Genomic DNA, 16,006 nt, shown 5'->3' with positions numbered 1-16,006 from the left:
ATTCCTTAGAAGTGGGAGTGACCTGGCGTTCTGTGAATCCCTTTGCCAGGGCAGACATTCACAGCCCAGAGGGTTGTAAAAATCACCTGGCTTTGTAAATCCAGGTGCAGTAAAGCTCTGGGTCAGGCTTAGCGTGTCACCCTCCTCACACAGAGCAGCCCCAGGCTGAGCTGCAGAGCCGGTTTGGCCGTCGGGACCTCCGGCGTTGCTGCCGGGGCAGGAGCAGAGCACTGGCCAGGGTGACGTGCTGGTGACACACACAGACTGTGACACACACAGACTGTGACACACAGGGACTCTCACTTTCTGCAGCCCCTCTGTCACCTGTGTTTGGGCTGCCTCAGGTAACACCTGTGAGACAGAAAACTGGCATGTCCCAGCACCCCAGCCCTGCTGGAGCAGCCATTTCCCCTCTGGCTGTTGATCCTGGCGTGCTCCAGCAGATTGTGCAGCCTGTTCACACCAACATGCAGGGACTTGGCCGGGTGGCTCATCCCTTACAGCAAAGGCTTCCTCAGAAGGAAGTACAGAGAGATTGAGTCACCTCTGTCACCAGGAGTGTGTGGGGGTGGGCTTTACCGTCTGCAAGGGTGAGGAACCCCATCCTAGATGAGTGTAATGTGGTGGGGAGAGGGTTCAGAGCTCAGTGAGATTTGGTGCAGCCAGAGATGTGCAGCCTGAGATGTGCAGCCAGAGATATGCAGCCCCAGCGGTGTCTCCCATTCCTCCTGGCCCACCGCTCCTTCTGCCTCTCCAGGTCGGGTGACTCTGGTATCCCTCGGCTGCCATGGATTGGAAAACGCTGCAGGCGCTGCTCAGCGGCGTCAACAAGTACTCCACAGCCTTCAGCCGCATCTGGCTCTCCGTGGTCTTTGTGTTCCGCGTGCTGGTCTACGTGGTGGCAGCCGAGCGGGTCTGGGGTGACGAGCAGAAGGACTTTGACTGCAACACGCGGCAGCCGGGCTGCACCAACGTGTGTTACGATCACTTCTTCCCCATCTCCCACATCCGCCTCTGGGCCCTGCAGCTCATCTTTGTCACCTGTCCTTCCCTCCTGGTCATCATGCACGTGGCCTACCGGGAGGACCGTGAGAGGAAGAACCGGGAGAAGAATGGAGAGAATTGCCCCAAGCTCTACAGCAACACGGGCAAGAAGCACGGCGGGCTGTGGTGGACCTACCTGTTCAGCCTCTTCTTCAAGCTGATCATAGAGATCCTGTTCCTCTACCTCCTCCACAAGATGTGGGACAGCTTTGATTTGCCACGGCTGGTCAAGTGCGCCAATGTGGATCCCTGTCCCAACACCGTGGACTGCTACATCGCTCGGCCAACCGAGAAAAGGGTCTTCACCTATTTCATGGTCGGAGCCTCCTCCATCTGCATCGTCCTCACTGTCTGTGAGATCTTCTACCTCATTTTCAAGCGAGCTGTCCAGAGGGCGAGGAAGTGGAGGAAATCCACCAAGCGCTCCGTCAGCTACAGTAAGGGCTCCACCTGCCACTGCCACGTCAAGTCAGAGGAGAAGGAGAGCAAGTCCCAGCCTAGGTGTGTGGTAGCTCTGACTGCTGTCTGAGGGGTGCTGGGAAGGGTGGTGGGGGTAGCAGTGTCCTGGTATGTGCCAGGGATGGTTGGCACCACAGGTGACCACCAGTGATGCCACCACCAGACTCTTCAGCCAGGGCCTGCAAGGGGAGGGGGACATGTCCGTGGGAACTGTCCTGCTTGGGCACATCCCTGGTGTCCCAGTGGTGTGGACATGGTCAGTGGCAGGTGGGTGCTGGTGCCCGTGGCCATGCCTGAGGGTGTCTGTTCTTCCCACAGAGGAGAGGAGCTGTGAGTTCACCCGTCCAGCCGGTTCACATTCCCCCCAACTTGGCTTTTGCAGCCTGCCAAATCCCCAAACCATCCAGAGTTGACCTGTGTGAAAAATTACTAAACCCAACAAAGTAATGACCCTGGAGAGAGACCCACGGGTGCCTGGGCAGACACAGGTAAGGAAGGACAGCCCTGGAGATCTGCAGGCAGTGGTGCCACAAGCATGGACATCACAGCAGCACACAGATCTCTGTGTCCAGCAGCTTCTCTTGGGTCCTGCAGCTCTGTTGCTCTCATGCTGGATGTGAGTGCACCCAGCTGGTGCCCAGCCAGGGCTGGTGTCACCCAGTGCGTGCCCGTCCTCCCAGCTCCCTGTGCCTCACACATGCACAGTCCCAAGCATTGCTTCCTTTTGTACCAAGAAACCAAAGGAATTCTGGGCTGCATGGCCAGAGCTCTCGTCATGCACCCAAAGTAAAGACAGAGGACTAGGGCTCCAGGCTGTTGGCAACTGTTCTGCTGTCCCAGTTTGCCCAGTTTGCCATTACTGGGGCAAGGAAGCTTCTCCCCCTTGGCTCACACAAGCACCAAGCAATGTCTTGCCCAAATGCCTTTGCTGGCTCTGCTGCTTCCCTTGGTGCCTCTGTGTCCCCCACCTCGCCTCAGATGCACATCACACATGGCACAAGCTACAGATCCAAAAGACCAATAAATTTCATGTTTGGAGACACCAAAATCTGCTCTGCATGCTGGAAATCGGGGGACTGGTGAGGGCAGAAGACTTGCAGAGGTTCCTCAGGAGCCTGCAGCAGGTCCTTCTCCTCTGCCCGAGCTGGGCATCACTCGAGCCCACAGCCGAGTTCACGTCCGCCCGTTCCGCCTCTCCCGGCTTGTCACGCGTCGTTAAACTTTAATTCAGCAGAACCGCACGCTGGCCCCCAAGGAAATCAAGGAGGGATGAGCATCAATTATTTACTAAACCTTGATAAATATTACAATAAATAGAAATTATTTCCATTTAATCTCCCCTTAAATAGCACTAGTGGAAGGTCTGCTGTTCCCAGCTCTGCTCGGCCCACCCGCTTTTCAAACACCGGGAGCGTGCCGGGGTGTGCTGAGAGCCCCGACAGTGAAGCTCCGTCTGGAACCTGCCGGGGAGCTCCGGGGCTCCGGTGGGGCTGATCCCGAGAACCGGGGGAATGCGGGATCGCAGCTGGGCTCCGGTGGGGCTCAGCCCGGGAACCGGCGGGATGCGGGATGGGGGGCAAGCTCCGGTGCGGTTCAGCCCGGGAACCGGCGGGATGCGGGATGGGGGCCGGGCTCCGGTGCGGTTCATCCTGAGAACCGGCGGGATGTGGAATGGGGACCAGGCTCCGGTGCGGTTCATCCCGGGAACCGGCGGGATGCGGGATGGGGGCCGGGCTCCGGTGCGGTTCATCCTGAGAACCGGCGGGATGGGGGATTGCAGCCGGGCTCCGGTGCGGTTCATCCCGGGAACCGCCGGGCTCCGGTGCGGTTCATCCCGAGAACCGGCGGGATGGGGGACTGCAGCCGGGCTCCGGTGCGGTTCATCCCGGGAACCAGCGGGATGGGGGCCAGGCTCCGGTGCGGTTCATCCCAGGAACCGGCGGGATGTGGGATGGGGAGGCCAGGCTCCGGTGCGGTTCATCCCGGGAACCGGCGGGATGCGGGACCGCAGCCGGGCTCCGGTGGGGCTCCAGCACCACCCAGCGCCCGCCGCGCCGCACGGACCCTCGGGGGCAAACCACGAGCGCCGCAGCCGCGGTCCGGCCGGGGCGAGCAAGGACGGAACATCCCCAGGATACCGGGTAGGGGACAGAGCGTCCCCAGGACACCCCGCCGGGCAGAGGACGGAGGATCCCGGGGACAACCTGCCGGGCAGGGAACTAAACACCCCCAGCACACCGGCCAGGGGACGGAGCATCCCGGGGTCTCTGGCTCAGCAAGTTTTCCCGGTGGCGGAGCCGCAGCGCAGCCGAGAGTTCGGGAACACCCGGGCTTCCCATCGCTCCCCCCCGGCTTCGGCCCCCACGGGTCCGGCCGCCCCCGCCCCGCCCGCCGGGGCCGCCCCCTGGTCCGGGGGCCGCGGGAGGGGGCGGCCCCGCACACCTGCGGCTCGGCCCGGCCCGGTACTAAGCCCCGGCCCCCAGTTTCCTGCCCGCGCTCCTCCTCCGGCTTCCCCAGGCCCCGAACAACTGGCGGCACCCGCTCCGACCCCTCTCACTCAGCGCGGCCCGAGCCCGGCGGGACGTGCCCGGAGGAGGTGAGTGCGGGCACCCGGGACCGCTCGGGGACACCGTGCTGGGGACGGGGCGCCCCGCCACCCCACTGCTGCCAGGGCTTCCTTTAGCGGTACAGCCGGCGCTTTTGTGCTTAATTAGCGGCGGTTAATGAGGAACCGGGGTGCGGGCTTGGCTCCCCAGGATCCCGGGAATGCAGCAGGGTGGTGAGCGGTGCGGGGATCCCTTGGCGAGGGGACGGGGCTGAGAATCCATCACCCCGCTGCAAGGGAGACTGTCCATTCAGTTTGGGGTGAGCCCTGAATGGGCATCGGGGTGGCAGCTGTACCCCAAGGGGTTGTGCTTCCCCTCTAGACCATCCTGCTCTCTGCTTTTTTTGGGAAAGCCAGGGCAGCAGCAAATTTGTGATTGCCCACGGCGCCTCCTCTCCGGGTGCCCTGAGCTCCCTGGGCAGCCCCAAAAGAGCCTCTGGCTGCGGGCTGTCCCCGGAGTGGCCAGGACAGCCACCAGCTGTGGGTGCTGCTGGGAGGGGAGAATCCCTGTCTCTCTCAGTTCCTGCACTGTGTAGGAGGAGCCCTCTGGGGCTCCTAAACGCTGCCTGGAACCCTCCCTCCCTCAGAAGCGGGATGTTCCTCAGAGGGTTTGTTGGGGCACTCTGCAGAACAGCTATACCTGAAAAAACACGGATTTTAGGTGATCACGTCTGCCCTGTGCTCCCCAGCACGGAAACAGGGAACTGATGTGGCTGCTCTCTTCTCTCTGCTGGCAGAGGTGAAGGGTTCCTAGAAGATGGGTGATTGGGAATTCCTGCAGAAACTGCTGGACCAAGTCCAGGAGCATTCGACTGTGATCGGGAAGATCTGGCTCACCGTGCTCTTCATCTTCCGCATCCTCATCCTGGGCCTGGCCGGGGAGTCCGTGTGGGGGGACGAGCAGTCGGATTTCGTGTGTAACACCAAGCAGCCGGGCTGCACCAACGTCTGCTATGACAAAGCCTTCCCCATCTCCCACATCCGCTACTGGGTGCTGCAGTTCCTCTTTGTCAGCACCCCAACCCTGATTTACCTGGGTCACGTTGTCTATCTCTCCCGGAAGGAGGAGAAGCTGAAGAAGCAGGAGAGCGAGCTTCGGGCTATCCACAGCAAGGACCCAAAGATCGCGCAGGCCCTGGCAGCCCTGGAGAAGAAGATGTCCAAGATCTACACTTCAGAGAGCGGGCGGCTCAAGATCCGAGGGGCGCTGATGTGGACGTACATCACCAGTGTCATCTGCAAGAGCATCTTTGAGGCCGGTTTCCTGGTGGGCCAGTGGTACCTGTACGGCTTCTCCATGGTGCCCCGCTACGTGTGCAAGAGGGACCCCTGCCCCCATCAGGTGGACTGCTTCATCTCCCGCCCCACCGAGAAGAGCATTTTCATCATCTTCATGCTGGTGATGGGCCTGATCTCCTTGGTCCTGAACCTCCTGGAGCTCTTCCACCTCTGCTGCAAGAACCTGCTTAGCAACATCAAGAAGGTGTCGGGGCCAGCCGGACCGAGCCAGGACACCTTTGTGGATGACATGGTCCCGAGTCCCTACATGCCCAAGCACTATCCCTTCCTGCCCATGGCCGAGAGCCACGCGCCCTCCTACCAGACCTACAACAAGCTCTCCAGCGAGCAGAACTGGGCCAACTACCGCAACGAGGAGAACCTGGCACTGGGCAGCGGCAGCAGGCCCCTGGCAGACCCCTACACCCCCCGACCTGCTGAAGCCTCCGCCCCGGAGGAGAAGCCGGGCAGCCGGCCCGGGAGCTCAGCATCCAAAAAGCAATACGTGTAGTGCTGGGCTGGCCCTGGCTGGCAGGGGGACATTCCTCAGTCCCTTGTGCCTGCAAAGGTGCTGGCTGTGGGCAGGCAGCTGCCTCCTGCCTGGTGCTGTGCCGTGCACATTCCCCTCTCCAGAGAGCTGCCCACCCTGGGACGGGATGCTCGGGAGCGCGGCCGTGGAGCGCTGCCTCTGCTCTCGCTGGTTTTCCCCACAGACCCTGCAAGGAAGGAAACTGCACAAAGTTCCCCGGGACGCCGTGTCCTGTGTGCCTTGCCGTGGGAAAGGGAGAAAGCCCTGGAGCCACGCCGTGGAACAGGCTGTCCCTGAGCTGTGGCTGGAGGCTGTTGGTCATTGGGAGCGGGGTTCAGCCAGACCCCAGAGCCTCGGCCAGCACGAGAGCCAGAGTGCAGCCGTGGGAAGCTGCTCGTCTCCAGCCTCCACACGGGGCAGGCTGAGCTGGGAACTGCCGGGAAAAGCTGGCCTGGGGCAGTGCTGACTGATCCTGGCCACCAGCCCCATCCCGTTCAGTGGCCCTGGCACCTGCCCAGGGTTTGCTGCAGAAGCTGCCCCCTCCCCATGGGACACAGAGGGGTTAAGCCAGCTCTGTTGTGACCAGCAGATCCCGATGGCTGCAGGGTCACTGTGGGTGACCCAGGAGTGTGAGTTCCTCCCCTCCCAGCCCTGGGCTCTTTCCCATGGGATGTGTGCCTTTAAGTTATTTTTAACCTGCTGGCCTGAGCATGGAGTTTCTGCCTTAAAGGTGCAGTTTGCAGGGACTTTGGGGAGACATGTCCAGCCTGGCCGTGTGCCTTGGAGCCCCGTGGGGTTTAGGGAGGAATCAGCCCAGCACCTGGGGGTTTGGGGGTTTTTATTACTTTGCACTAGTCATCTCCTGCTGTGGGCTGAGGGGCCGGAGGGGACAGAAGAACCAACTGTTGTCACAGGAGCTGTCACCCCGACTTCCCCAGCCCACTGATGCTGTGAGAGGAGATTGTCCTGCTGTGACCAAGGGGCTGCAGGTCCTGTGTGACCCAGGTGTGAGCGTGGGGTGTGGGCACTGCCCTCAGCGCTGTTTCCCTTCTCCTGGCAGACTCTGTGAATGCATCTCGTTGAATAAAGTTGGATGAATGAGAAAAGGTGAAGGTGGTGTGATTAATTCCTGCAGCCTCCAGGAGGGCAAGTGAGGGTTTGGGGCTGAGGGAGGGGGAAATGCTGTCCTGTAGGGGTGATGGGTCTGGGGTGAAAGGGAAAGTGAACACCCAGTTGTGCTGTGGGTGCCACTCACTCACTGAAAGCACAACCCTCCCTGCTGTGGCCTCCTGTCCCCTTGAGCCCAGCCTTAACTCAGAGTTTTGACAGAACTGTCACACCCCAGGCTCATGGTAGCCCAAAGCAGAGCTCAGCCCCTCTCCCTCTGCTGCAGATAAACCCAGTAGAGGCCATGGAGCTGCTCGTGGCTGCATAATAGGTGGAAATGAGGCACAGATAAAGGCACACAATGTGGCTGGGGCTGTTGTTTAGCCAAGCCAGGCCAGAGCAGAGCCTGCTCTCTGTCGAGGGCCTCTCCAGTGAGGGTGGGACAGGCTAAAAATACCCCGGAGAAGATGAAATATGGGTGATATGGGGCAGTATCACTGCCATCGGCCACTGGAGGAAATGAGGAGGGAGGCACCAGGCTGAGCTGCCCTTGGGCTGGTGGCCAAGCCCATCTTTGGCTTCCTCTCTCCTGGGGACAAGGGGGGTGAAACTCCCTGGGGTGGGGGTCTGGGCACACCATCAGCTCCCAGCTCTTCTCTGTGCCCTCCTGGAGGATGCTGGGGTAGATCTGCTGTGGAAGGACCCTGCCCTGCTCCCACTGTTGCCCAGTTGGGACCTCCCAGGCCACCCAGCACAATGAGGGAGCCACATCCCAGTGCTCCTCAGGTATCAGCAGAGCCCTGCAGCTCTGGGGGGAGCAGCCCAGTGTGCTGGGCCAGGAGGAAATTCCCAAGTGAAAGGGAATGGAGCAGCCCTGCCATGTTTACCCACCACAGTGTCCCCAGGTCACCTCCCCTCTCCCGCACTCCTATTTTTGTTGGCACTGGGGGAGCATCACACTTTTCCGAGCGACCCTGCAAGGTGGAAAACAAGACAGCCAAGGCCCCCCCCTCGCCTGGATACAGTGCCCAGGCTCTGCACAAACACAGCTCCGTGTCCCACTATTGTTCCTGTGTTGTGACAAAGTGGCTCAGGGCAGTTACAGTGACACCACGCCGCCGGGACGTGCTGCCAACAACAACAGCAAGGGGCTTACCTGTGGGCCAGGCTGGGGAGGGGGCAGCAGCAGGGCTGGGGCTGGCAGCAGCCCCCCAGAAGGTGGAAGGGCAGCCCTTAAGCAAATAAAAGTTTGGAGCTGATAAGAGCCCAGGCTGGCCCGGCAGAGCCCTTTGGCACAGCCTGGGGACAGATAGTGGCCAGACAGGCCTTTCTCACACCTCCATCCTCCCTCCTGAGTAAACAGGTCCCTCCAGGACAGGCCTTTCCCACACCTCCACTCTCCCTCCTGAATAAACAGGTCCTTCTGGTATCTTGTGGGAGCACTCCCCCAACACCCAGCCCTGGTGATGATGCTGAGCCCCATCCTGGCACAGGCAGCCTGGGGGCTGTGGTGAGGGGGTCCCAGGTGCTCTGGCACCCCCAGAGTTAGGAAACACTTTGAGGCAGCTCTGCCAGGTCTAGAGGGACCACACACGCCCCAGAACCCCAGTTCCTGCTGGGGGTGTTGGTCTAATACAGTCCCCAGGAGCCCTGGGGCTTCTCTGCAGGGAAGTTTCTGCTCTCCTCCCAGTTAGGACCAGTCTGTGCTGGGCACCCTGCTCAGCTCTGCCATGGTCTGGGACAGAGGGCTGTCCTGCCTGAAGTGTTGGCCAAGCATCAAGGAGTTTATTTTTAAGCTTCCCGAGCATTCAGCAAACCACAAGTGACTAAATCTGACCCACTCAGGAAGAGCCGAGGTGGGAGCAGAATCACAGCCAAGGGGAAAGCAGGACAGAGAGCTGGGCAGGAGGGTGCCAGGCAGGGCCACAGCATGGCCACACGTGCCCACAGGGCCCTGTCAATGCTCAGGTGTGTCCCTGGGGGGAGTGGGAGCAGTCAGGAGCATCCTCCTGGGCCAGGCACAGAGCCCTGACCCCAGCACTCTGTGCCCACAGCACCCACCACTGGGGCAACCCCAGACCAGGAATAATCCTGCCCTTTCCAGCCGCTGCCAGTGGTGCACAGTGAAGGAAAAGCAAACCCCACGGAGCTGCCTTCCTCCCCAGGGTTATATTTAGCCCTCCACTAGGGTCCCTCCATGCACAGGCATGGCAGACAATGTGGCCCTGTGTGAGAACTGCAGGAGGGAGGAAACACACTCAATAGCTGCATCCTGACATTGTCGCTCACCCCCGGCCATTTCCTCGTGTGGAGGCACCAGGACTGCAGTGCCCAGCACTCTGTGCCCATCCTGCCATGGCTCCTAACCCTGCCAGCACCTCAGGGCATCATCCTGATGCAACACCAGGCAAGCTGCTGCCTCCAGAGCCAGGGGCTTTTTGTGGCATGGGAAGATCCATGTGGCCTGAAAACAAAGTCCTGGAGTGCTGGAGATAGGGAATCAACCCTGAGCTGTACCTGCAGGAATAGCCAGTGCTGAATGGGAAGGGAACATGTTCCACTGTAGCTGTCCCCAGCTATAGCTCAAGGGATGTGACTTGGTGTAGAGCTGCTCCTCTCCCACGGCACTTCAGGGCTTTTGCTGGCCACAGAAGGAGCTCCCAGTCACAGCATGCAGGGAGCCATAGCAGGAAGTGAGACGTGAAGGCTGGGAAATACTTGGCTGCTCTCAGGAAAAGGGCAAAACCAGAGCCTGGGAAAAGCCTCTGCTGGGAGGGAGCAAAATTCCCCAGGGGCTGAGGGGGACATGCTGAGGGGATGTTCTGTTTGCTCTCCAGTGCAGCTGGGGTGAGCACCCATCATGTCCTGATGTCACCCCAGTGTGGGCAGGTCCAGGGTGTCCTGGGGTCACTGCACTGCCCCAGGACAGGACATCAGAGTGTGAGTCCCTGCAGGCCTCTGTTCCAGCTTCCACCCTGCTCCTCTTCTCCCAAAGCATCACTCCAGGCCTTGCAGGAAGGGCCCAGATGGCCTTGGGCCATCCCTGTGCCAGCACAGGGTCACCTCATCCCAGCCCTGCACAGCTGGAGCATCCCTGCTCTGACCTAACCGGACATCCAGGGCAGCCATCCAGGTGTGCCAGATGGCCAGGGGGTCTCACTGTCCCCCCCCCACAGCAGCTGTCCCTGTCCCCTGAGCCAGCCCAGTGAGCTGGGGCACAGCTCACTCCTGACATCCTGCCTGCGGAAACCACCACCTGCTCCTCTCACGAGCTGTTCATGATGGATCCCAGGAGCAAAGCAGGACCTGGGCAGGACAGAGAGTCCATCAGGAAGCTGCAGCTGCCTCGGGCAATGCCAAGACCACTGCAGTCAGCCTGACCCCTCATGAGCCTGGGGCATGGCCACCACAGGCTGGGCTAGGAGCAGGAGTACTTGTGGCCGCTGGATTCAACCCCTGATCCATGGCACCGTGTTGTCACAGCCAGCTCCGGATGCAGGGACATCCCTGAAGCTGGACAAGCCTTGGAGGATGCTCTCACACCCAACACTGGCCTCCAGGACAGGCGTGGGACTCCTTGACGGGGACAGACTTGCTGCAGGCAGGGCTTCCACAGCAGCACCCAGCTGTGCCGTGCTGGGAACAGCTGGATCACAAACGCCCTGGAGCAGACCGAGCATTTGCACGTGAGTGGCAGAGTGCAGGCTCGGGAGGGCAGGGTTTTACCATAATGGTTTATTCAGCAAAGCTTCCTCTCGTTCTCGGTGAGCCGCCGTGGCTGCTCGCCCTAGCCCTGAGAGCTGCCCGCTCCTATTCTTGTCCCGCCGGCACTTCCCAAGCGGCACATTGTTGGGATTCAATGGGAGGAAGGGTGGGTTTACAGCACTGAAGCCTTAGGAGAAAGGCAACGGGTCTGGGAAGCAGCTTCACCCCTGTCCTAGCGCCTGCGGGAATCCACAGACCTGCAGGATGGACGGGAGTCCCCAGACACACGGAAAACAGCTGGAAGTGACCAGCCAGGTGCCATCAATGCCCAAGCTGTCACCATCAGGGCTGTCCCTCCCCAGGGCATCACTGCAGCACTGTGCTGGAGCAGCCTCCCTGACACTGCATGGGGCAGGAAATGGGGCAGCAAGGCCCCCCCAAAGCTGGATTGTGCCCGGCAGGCCCTGGGAACGAGGGGATCAATGGGCTATAAACAGCCAGGGGAGCCGCTCCGGCGCGGGGCGAACAAAGGCATTTCAGACACAGCTTCCGAGCTGCTCCCAGCTGGGAGAAGGAACAGGACCATTCCCACCCCAGCACACAATAGGGAACAGCCATCACCCCACAGCCTGCTGGGAAAGCAGCAGATGAAGGGGAAGGGGCTACTTCAGGGGACAGTGCCAGCCTGCTGGGGGACAATGTGGTGGGCACGGTGGCAGTGGGACATGGCTGGGACAGGCTCTAAATCACACCAGGCACCTTCTCTGGGGGCTCAGCTGCCCTCACAGCACAGGTCAGAGTGTTCCCGGTGGTGCCGGGCCATGAGCCCAGCTGAGGGCAGCAGTCCAGGCCAGGACAGCAGCTCAGGAGGCAAACAGAGCCGGGAGCACGGCAGTAAAGCTGTCAGCAGGGCAGGAATGGCCCTGGCCGGGGCACAGGACAGCACGGTGTGAATGCTGACTGGCTGCTGACCCCAGCACTCACACCGGGCACGGCAGATTTATCGTCCCCCAGAGGGGAAGGCCGGGCCGGGGCAGAGCTGGGGCCTTGCTCAGGCACCACGGGAAAAAACAATCCGGGAGGCAGCGATAACCCGGCCCTGGCCCTGCTCAGGCAGCTCTGGCTGGGGTTTGTCCTGCTGTGCCAGCAATCCCTGAGCCTGGAGGGGACACCAGCCACAGGCCCCCAGTGCCACCAGCCTCTCCCTGCTCAGCACCCCAGAGGGACCCCTGTCCCCTGGGACCCACCCTCTGCTGTCACAGCCCTTCTCCAGATAAAGAGGTCAAAGGGAAGCAGTGACGCAGCTGGGGGAGCTGGGAGGGAGCCACAGCCACAGCACAGGCTGGGAATTTGGTGCCTCCTCCTCTTTCCGGCTCACCCCCGGGCTGCCAGGCCTGGAGGTCAGTGCCCTGCCAGGGACAGCAATGGCATTTGTAGCAGCTGCTTCTTGAACACACAGGGAGCACAGACATGCTCTGACACAGGGCTGGGGCTGTGCTGATGCAGAAGACACAGAGGCCCAAGGACTGACAGAAGTTTATTGTGCAGAGGGCAGAGATCTCCCCATTCCCAACACACTGCCACGCTCAGAGCACCACAACGGAGCAGGATGAGGACTTTCACCTCCCCCTGTCACCGTTCCTGGGAGGGATGATGCAGGGAGGGGATCCTCAGAGAGCTCCATGGCTGCTGGAGTAACCCTGTGGCGTGGGGCTGTATTGGGGTTCATCAAGCAGAGCAGCAGTTCCTCCTGTCATTGGCAGTCAGCCTCACCCCATCCCATGGCACTCAGGTCCAAAGCTCTTCTATCACACAACGGAAGAAATCAAACCTGAGGAGACACAGATGGAACCAGGCTGAGAGTGTTTTGTGGTGCAGGAGCCAGGCCTGGCGAGAGCTGAGGAGTTTCAGACTCGCTCCACCTCCTCGCACGGCTCCCTGCCCGCTCCCAGCCAGCTCTGGGTACCTTGAGCAAATCCATGGGGTGGGCAAACCTGACCCTGAGAGGGCCCGGGAGGGCGAGGAGCAGCAGGTGCAGGAGGGAGGCTGGTGTGGAAGCAGTGCAGTGTCAGGGGAGCCGCCAGCAGCCGCTCCGGGGCACGGCCTTTGCCCAAATCACCCTTTATTAACTCTTTTCGGGGCGGTTCCTGTTGAGCACGGCTCGGGGGGCGAACTCCAGCTTGTCCTTCAGGCTCACCACCTTGGTCACGTCCTCGCCCACGATCTCCTGCAGCTTGCGGTCCTCCCGCTGCTCCGAGATGCTCTTCTCCTCCTGGGCCGTGGCCGGGGGGTCTCCGCGCAGGAACCACTCCAGCTGGGAGCCCACCAGCCCCACCACGAAGGCCACCGGGAAGGTGACGTACGGGGCCTTGGAGCGCACGGCCGCCCACAGCACGGACCACATGCCTGCCGAGGGCGGGACACGGCGGTCACCGGCCGGGCCCGCTCCAAACGCAGGGAACGGCGACCCGCGTGGGCCGCGCCGGGACCCCCGCCCGGGTCCGCAGGGACCCCCGCCCGGCCCCGGCCCGGCCCGGCCCGGCCCAGCCCCGCTCACCCCGGCCCGGCCCCGCCCGTTCCGGTCACGGCCCTGAGGGCCCGGCGGGGCGGCGCTGCCCCCTGGCGGACAGCGCGGGAACCGCAGCGCTGGAGGAGCGACACCGGCTGGGGACACGGGGGACAATGGGGGACAATGGGGGGGGACACGGGGGGGACACGGGGGGACACCGGCTGGGGGCACGGGGGGACAGTGGGGGGGGGGGACACGGGGGGGGGACACGGGGGGACACCGGCTGGGGGCACGGGGGGACAGGGGGGGGACAATGGAGTGGGAATCATGGGGGACAATGGGGGGGACACGGGGGGACAGCGGGGGACAATGGGGGGACACGGGGGGAACACGGGGGGGACACGAGGGGGACACGGGGAGAAATCATGGGGGACACGGGGGGACAGCGGGGTGGACACGGTGGGGACACGGGTGGGAATCATGAGGGACACGGGGGGAATCATGGGGGACACGGGGGGACAGCGGGGGACAATGGCGGGGGACAGGGGGGGACAGGGGGGACGGGGGGGGACACGGGGGGACAGCGGGGGGGACACGGGAGGACAGCGGGAGACAATGGCGAGGGACACGGGGGGAATCATGGGGGACACGGGGGGACAGCGGGGGACAATGGCGGGGGACAGGGGGGGACAGGGGGGACGGGGGGGGACACGGGGGGACAGCGGGGGGGACACGGGAGGACAGCGGGAGACAATGGCGAGGGACACGGGGCGAACCTGGGAGGACACAGGGGGGAATAATGGGGGGAACCTGGGAGGACAGGGGGGACACCAAAGGAGGACACAAAGAGGATAATGGGGGGACACGGGGGGATACTGGGGAGACACTGGGGAGATAATGAGGGGACACTGGGAGGACATTGGAGGACACTGGGGAGACATTGAGGGGACATGGGGGGACACTAGGAGGATACTGAGGGACAATGAGGGGACACTGGGGGGACACGGGGGAACACTAGGAGGGTACTGGGGGACAATGAGGGGACAGTGGGGGGACACTGGGGGGACACCAAGGGGGAATCACAGGGGACACGGGGGTACACGAGGGGGAATCATGGGGGGACAATGGAGGAGAAAAAGATTGGGGGACACGGAGAGGCATGAGGAGGAGTGATGGAGGATATGGAGGGAGAGTAATGGGGTGACATGGGGGGACATGGGGGGGAACACTAAGAGGGGCATGGAGGGGACACGAGGGGGAGATGAGGGGGATATACGGGGGGAACATGGAGGGGAGTCCTGGACACTGAGAGGATACTGGGGAGACACTGGGGTGTCACAGGGGGAGTGGGTGTCACAGGGCGAGACCCCCGGGGACAGTCACGGGGTGTCACCCACCGGGAGACACAGAGAGAGAGTCACAGGAGGAGCCCCAGGGGACAGCCCAGGGACGATTCAGAGACAGCAGCAGTCACAGGGGGTGTCTTGGCAAGGAGAGCCACGGGGAGACGTCATGCGGGAGTCACGAGGAGTGTCACAGAGAGACACCCACGGGGGTGTCACAGCGAGTGTCACGGTGGGACTCACGTGGGGAGTCACAGGGGGAGTCACGGGGAGAGATCCACAGAGAGACACCCGCAGGAGGAGATCCATGGGGAGACAGAGACCCCACTGGAAGAGACCCGTGGGACATGTCCATGGGGACATCCACCAGGAGATCCGCAAAAGCCCCTTTCCCACCCCACGGTCCGCAATTTCCCACCCCGCAGACATGCATTTCCCACCCCGCAGACATGCATTTCCCACCCCGCAGACATGCATTTCCCACCCCGCAGACTTGCATTTCCCACCCCGCAGACTTGCATTTCCCACCCCACGGACACAAAAGGACGGGAGACCGGTGAAAGGCGAGCCCGGTGCCGGCCATGTCCCCGCAGGGAAGTGGCCGCTGGCCCGGAGTAACCAAAGTCATCTTTATTAATTGCGGCGGTTCGTTACAATAAAAAGGGAGCCACGTGTCACGGTCACTGCACGGCGCTGGCCGGGGCGGGGGCCGGGGACCCTTCCCAGGCACATCCCTAAATCCGGGGTGCAGGGGGAGTGGGGTGGGGAAGGGTTTCGGGTGGCTGAGTGGGTGCTGCCGTCACGGAGGTGTTTAGCACCGACGGACCCCCAGGAGCGAGGCGTCCCCCAGCTGCCTCTGATCCCACCGCCCTGCCTGAGGGCCTGGGCGAGGTTTGGCCCCAGATTTTGGGAGCTACCTGGCACCCACTGGCACTGCCCTGGGGGGGTGGCTGGTGATGCTGCGTGGGGCTGCTGGCGTGGCAGAGTGAGGGACGGGGATGGGGTCCTCCCCGCTGTGCCACCAAAAGGGACACTGAGGGGGACAGGATGCTCGGAGAACGGGGTTAAGGGCAGGGATGAGGCAGATGCAGCCTCCTGCCCCTCCACACTGCTCTGCCCTGGAGGGAACTGCCCACCCTGTTCCTGGCTCTGTGCACAGTGATGGGGGAGCTGGGAACAGCCACATCCCAGGGTGTCCCTTGGCCCTGAGAGGCATCAGGTGGTGACAGGCTATCCTGGGGTGTCCCATCCCGCGGGGCTCTGGGAGCTCAGGGGGAAGGGGGAAGGCCCCTGAGGGGGTCTCTAGCTCCACACTCAAGGCGCTGCTGCTGGCCATGTCCACACTCCCATCCCACCCACTGGTGCCAAGCCCAGGTGTGGTCCTTGTCACTGCAGGTGGGAACAGGCTCACTGGGGCACCATCTCCC

The 16,006-nt window shown here is 62.3% G+C and overlaps 3 protein-coding genes across 3 annotated transcripts; 2 read left to right on the top strand and 1 right to left on the bottom strand.

Annotated features, from left to right (window-relative positions):
• Positions 1 to 787: 787 nt before the first annotated feature.
• Positions 788 to 1,912, top strand: LOC117007556 (gap junction beta-3 protein-like). Its single transcript, XM_033080805.1, has 2 exons — positions 788 to 1,545; positions 1,822 to 1,912. Exons 1-2 carry the CDS (start codon positions 788 to 790, stop codon positions 1,835 to 1,837), a joined length of 774 nt encoding a protein of 257 aa, XP_032936696.1. The 3' UTR covers positions 1,838 to 1,912.
• A 2,076-nt stretch (positions 1,913 to 3,988) lies between these two features.
• On the top strand, positions 3,989 to 6,083 carry LOC117007456 (gap junction alpha-4 protein-like). The gene is made up of 2 exons (XM_033080664.2): positions 3,989 to 4,099; positions 4,846 to 6,083. Exon 2 carries the CDS (start codon positions 4,866 to 4,868, stop codon positions 5,895 to 5,897), a length of 1,032 nt encoding a protein of 343 aa, XP_032936555.1. The 5' UTR covers positions 3,989 to 4,099; positions 4,846 to 4,865; the 3' UTR covers positions 5,898 to 6,083.
• A 6,168-nt stretch (positions 6,084 to 12,251) lies between these two features.
• Positions 12,252 to 13,166, bottom strand: LOC117007473 (small integral membrane protein 12-like). Its single transcript, XM_033080682.2, has 2 exons — positions 12,694 to 13,166; positions 12,252 to 12,558 (listed from the first exon to the last, which is right to left on the bottom strand). Exon 1 carries the CDS (start codon positions 13,129 to 13,131, stop codon positions 12,853 to 12,855), a length of 279 nt encoding a protein of 92 aa, XP_032936573.1. The 5' UTR covers positions 13,132 to 13,166; the 3' UTR covers positions 12,252 to 12,558; positions 12,694 to 12,852.
• Positions 13,167 to 16,006: the final 2,840 nt, after the last annotated feature.

Source organism: Catharus ustulatus, chromosome 26, assembly GCF_009819885.2.
Source record: "Catharus ustulatus isolate bCatUst1 chromosome 26, bCatUst1.pri.v2, whole genome shotgun sequence".
Taxonomy (NCBI): domain Eukaryota; kingdom Metazoa; phylum Chordata; class Aves; order Passeriformes; family Turdidae; genus Catharus; species Catharus ustulatus.
Note: the sequence above shows the minus strand (reverse complement) of the source record. Positions and strands in the feature narration are given on the sequence as shown.

What these genes read in the sequence shown, in the direction of transcription:
- LOC117007556 (XM_033080805.1), top strand. Translation starts at nt 788, where the DNA reads ATGGATTGGAAAACGCTGCAGGCGCTGCTCAGCGGCGTCAACAAGTAC.
- LOC117007473 (XM_033080682.2), bottom strand. Translation starts at nt 13,131, where the DNA reads ATGTGGTCCGTGCTGTGGGCGGCCGTGCGCTCCAAGGCCCCGTACGTC.
- LOC117007456 (XM_033080664.2), top strand. Translation starts at nt 4,866, where the DNA reads ATGGGTGATTGGGAATTCCTGCAGAAACTGCTGGACCAAGTCCAGGAG.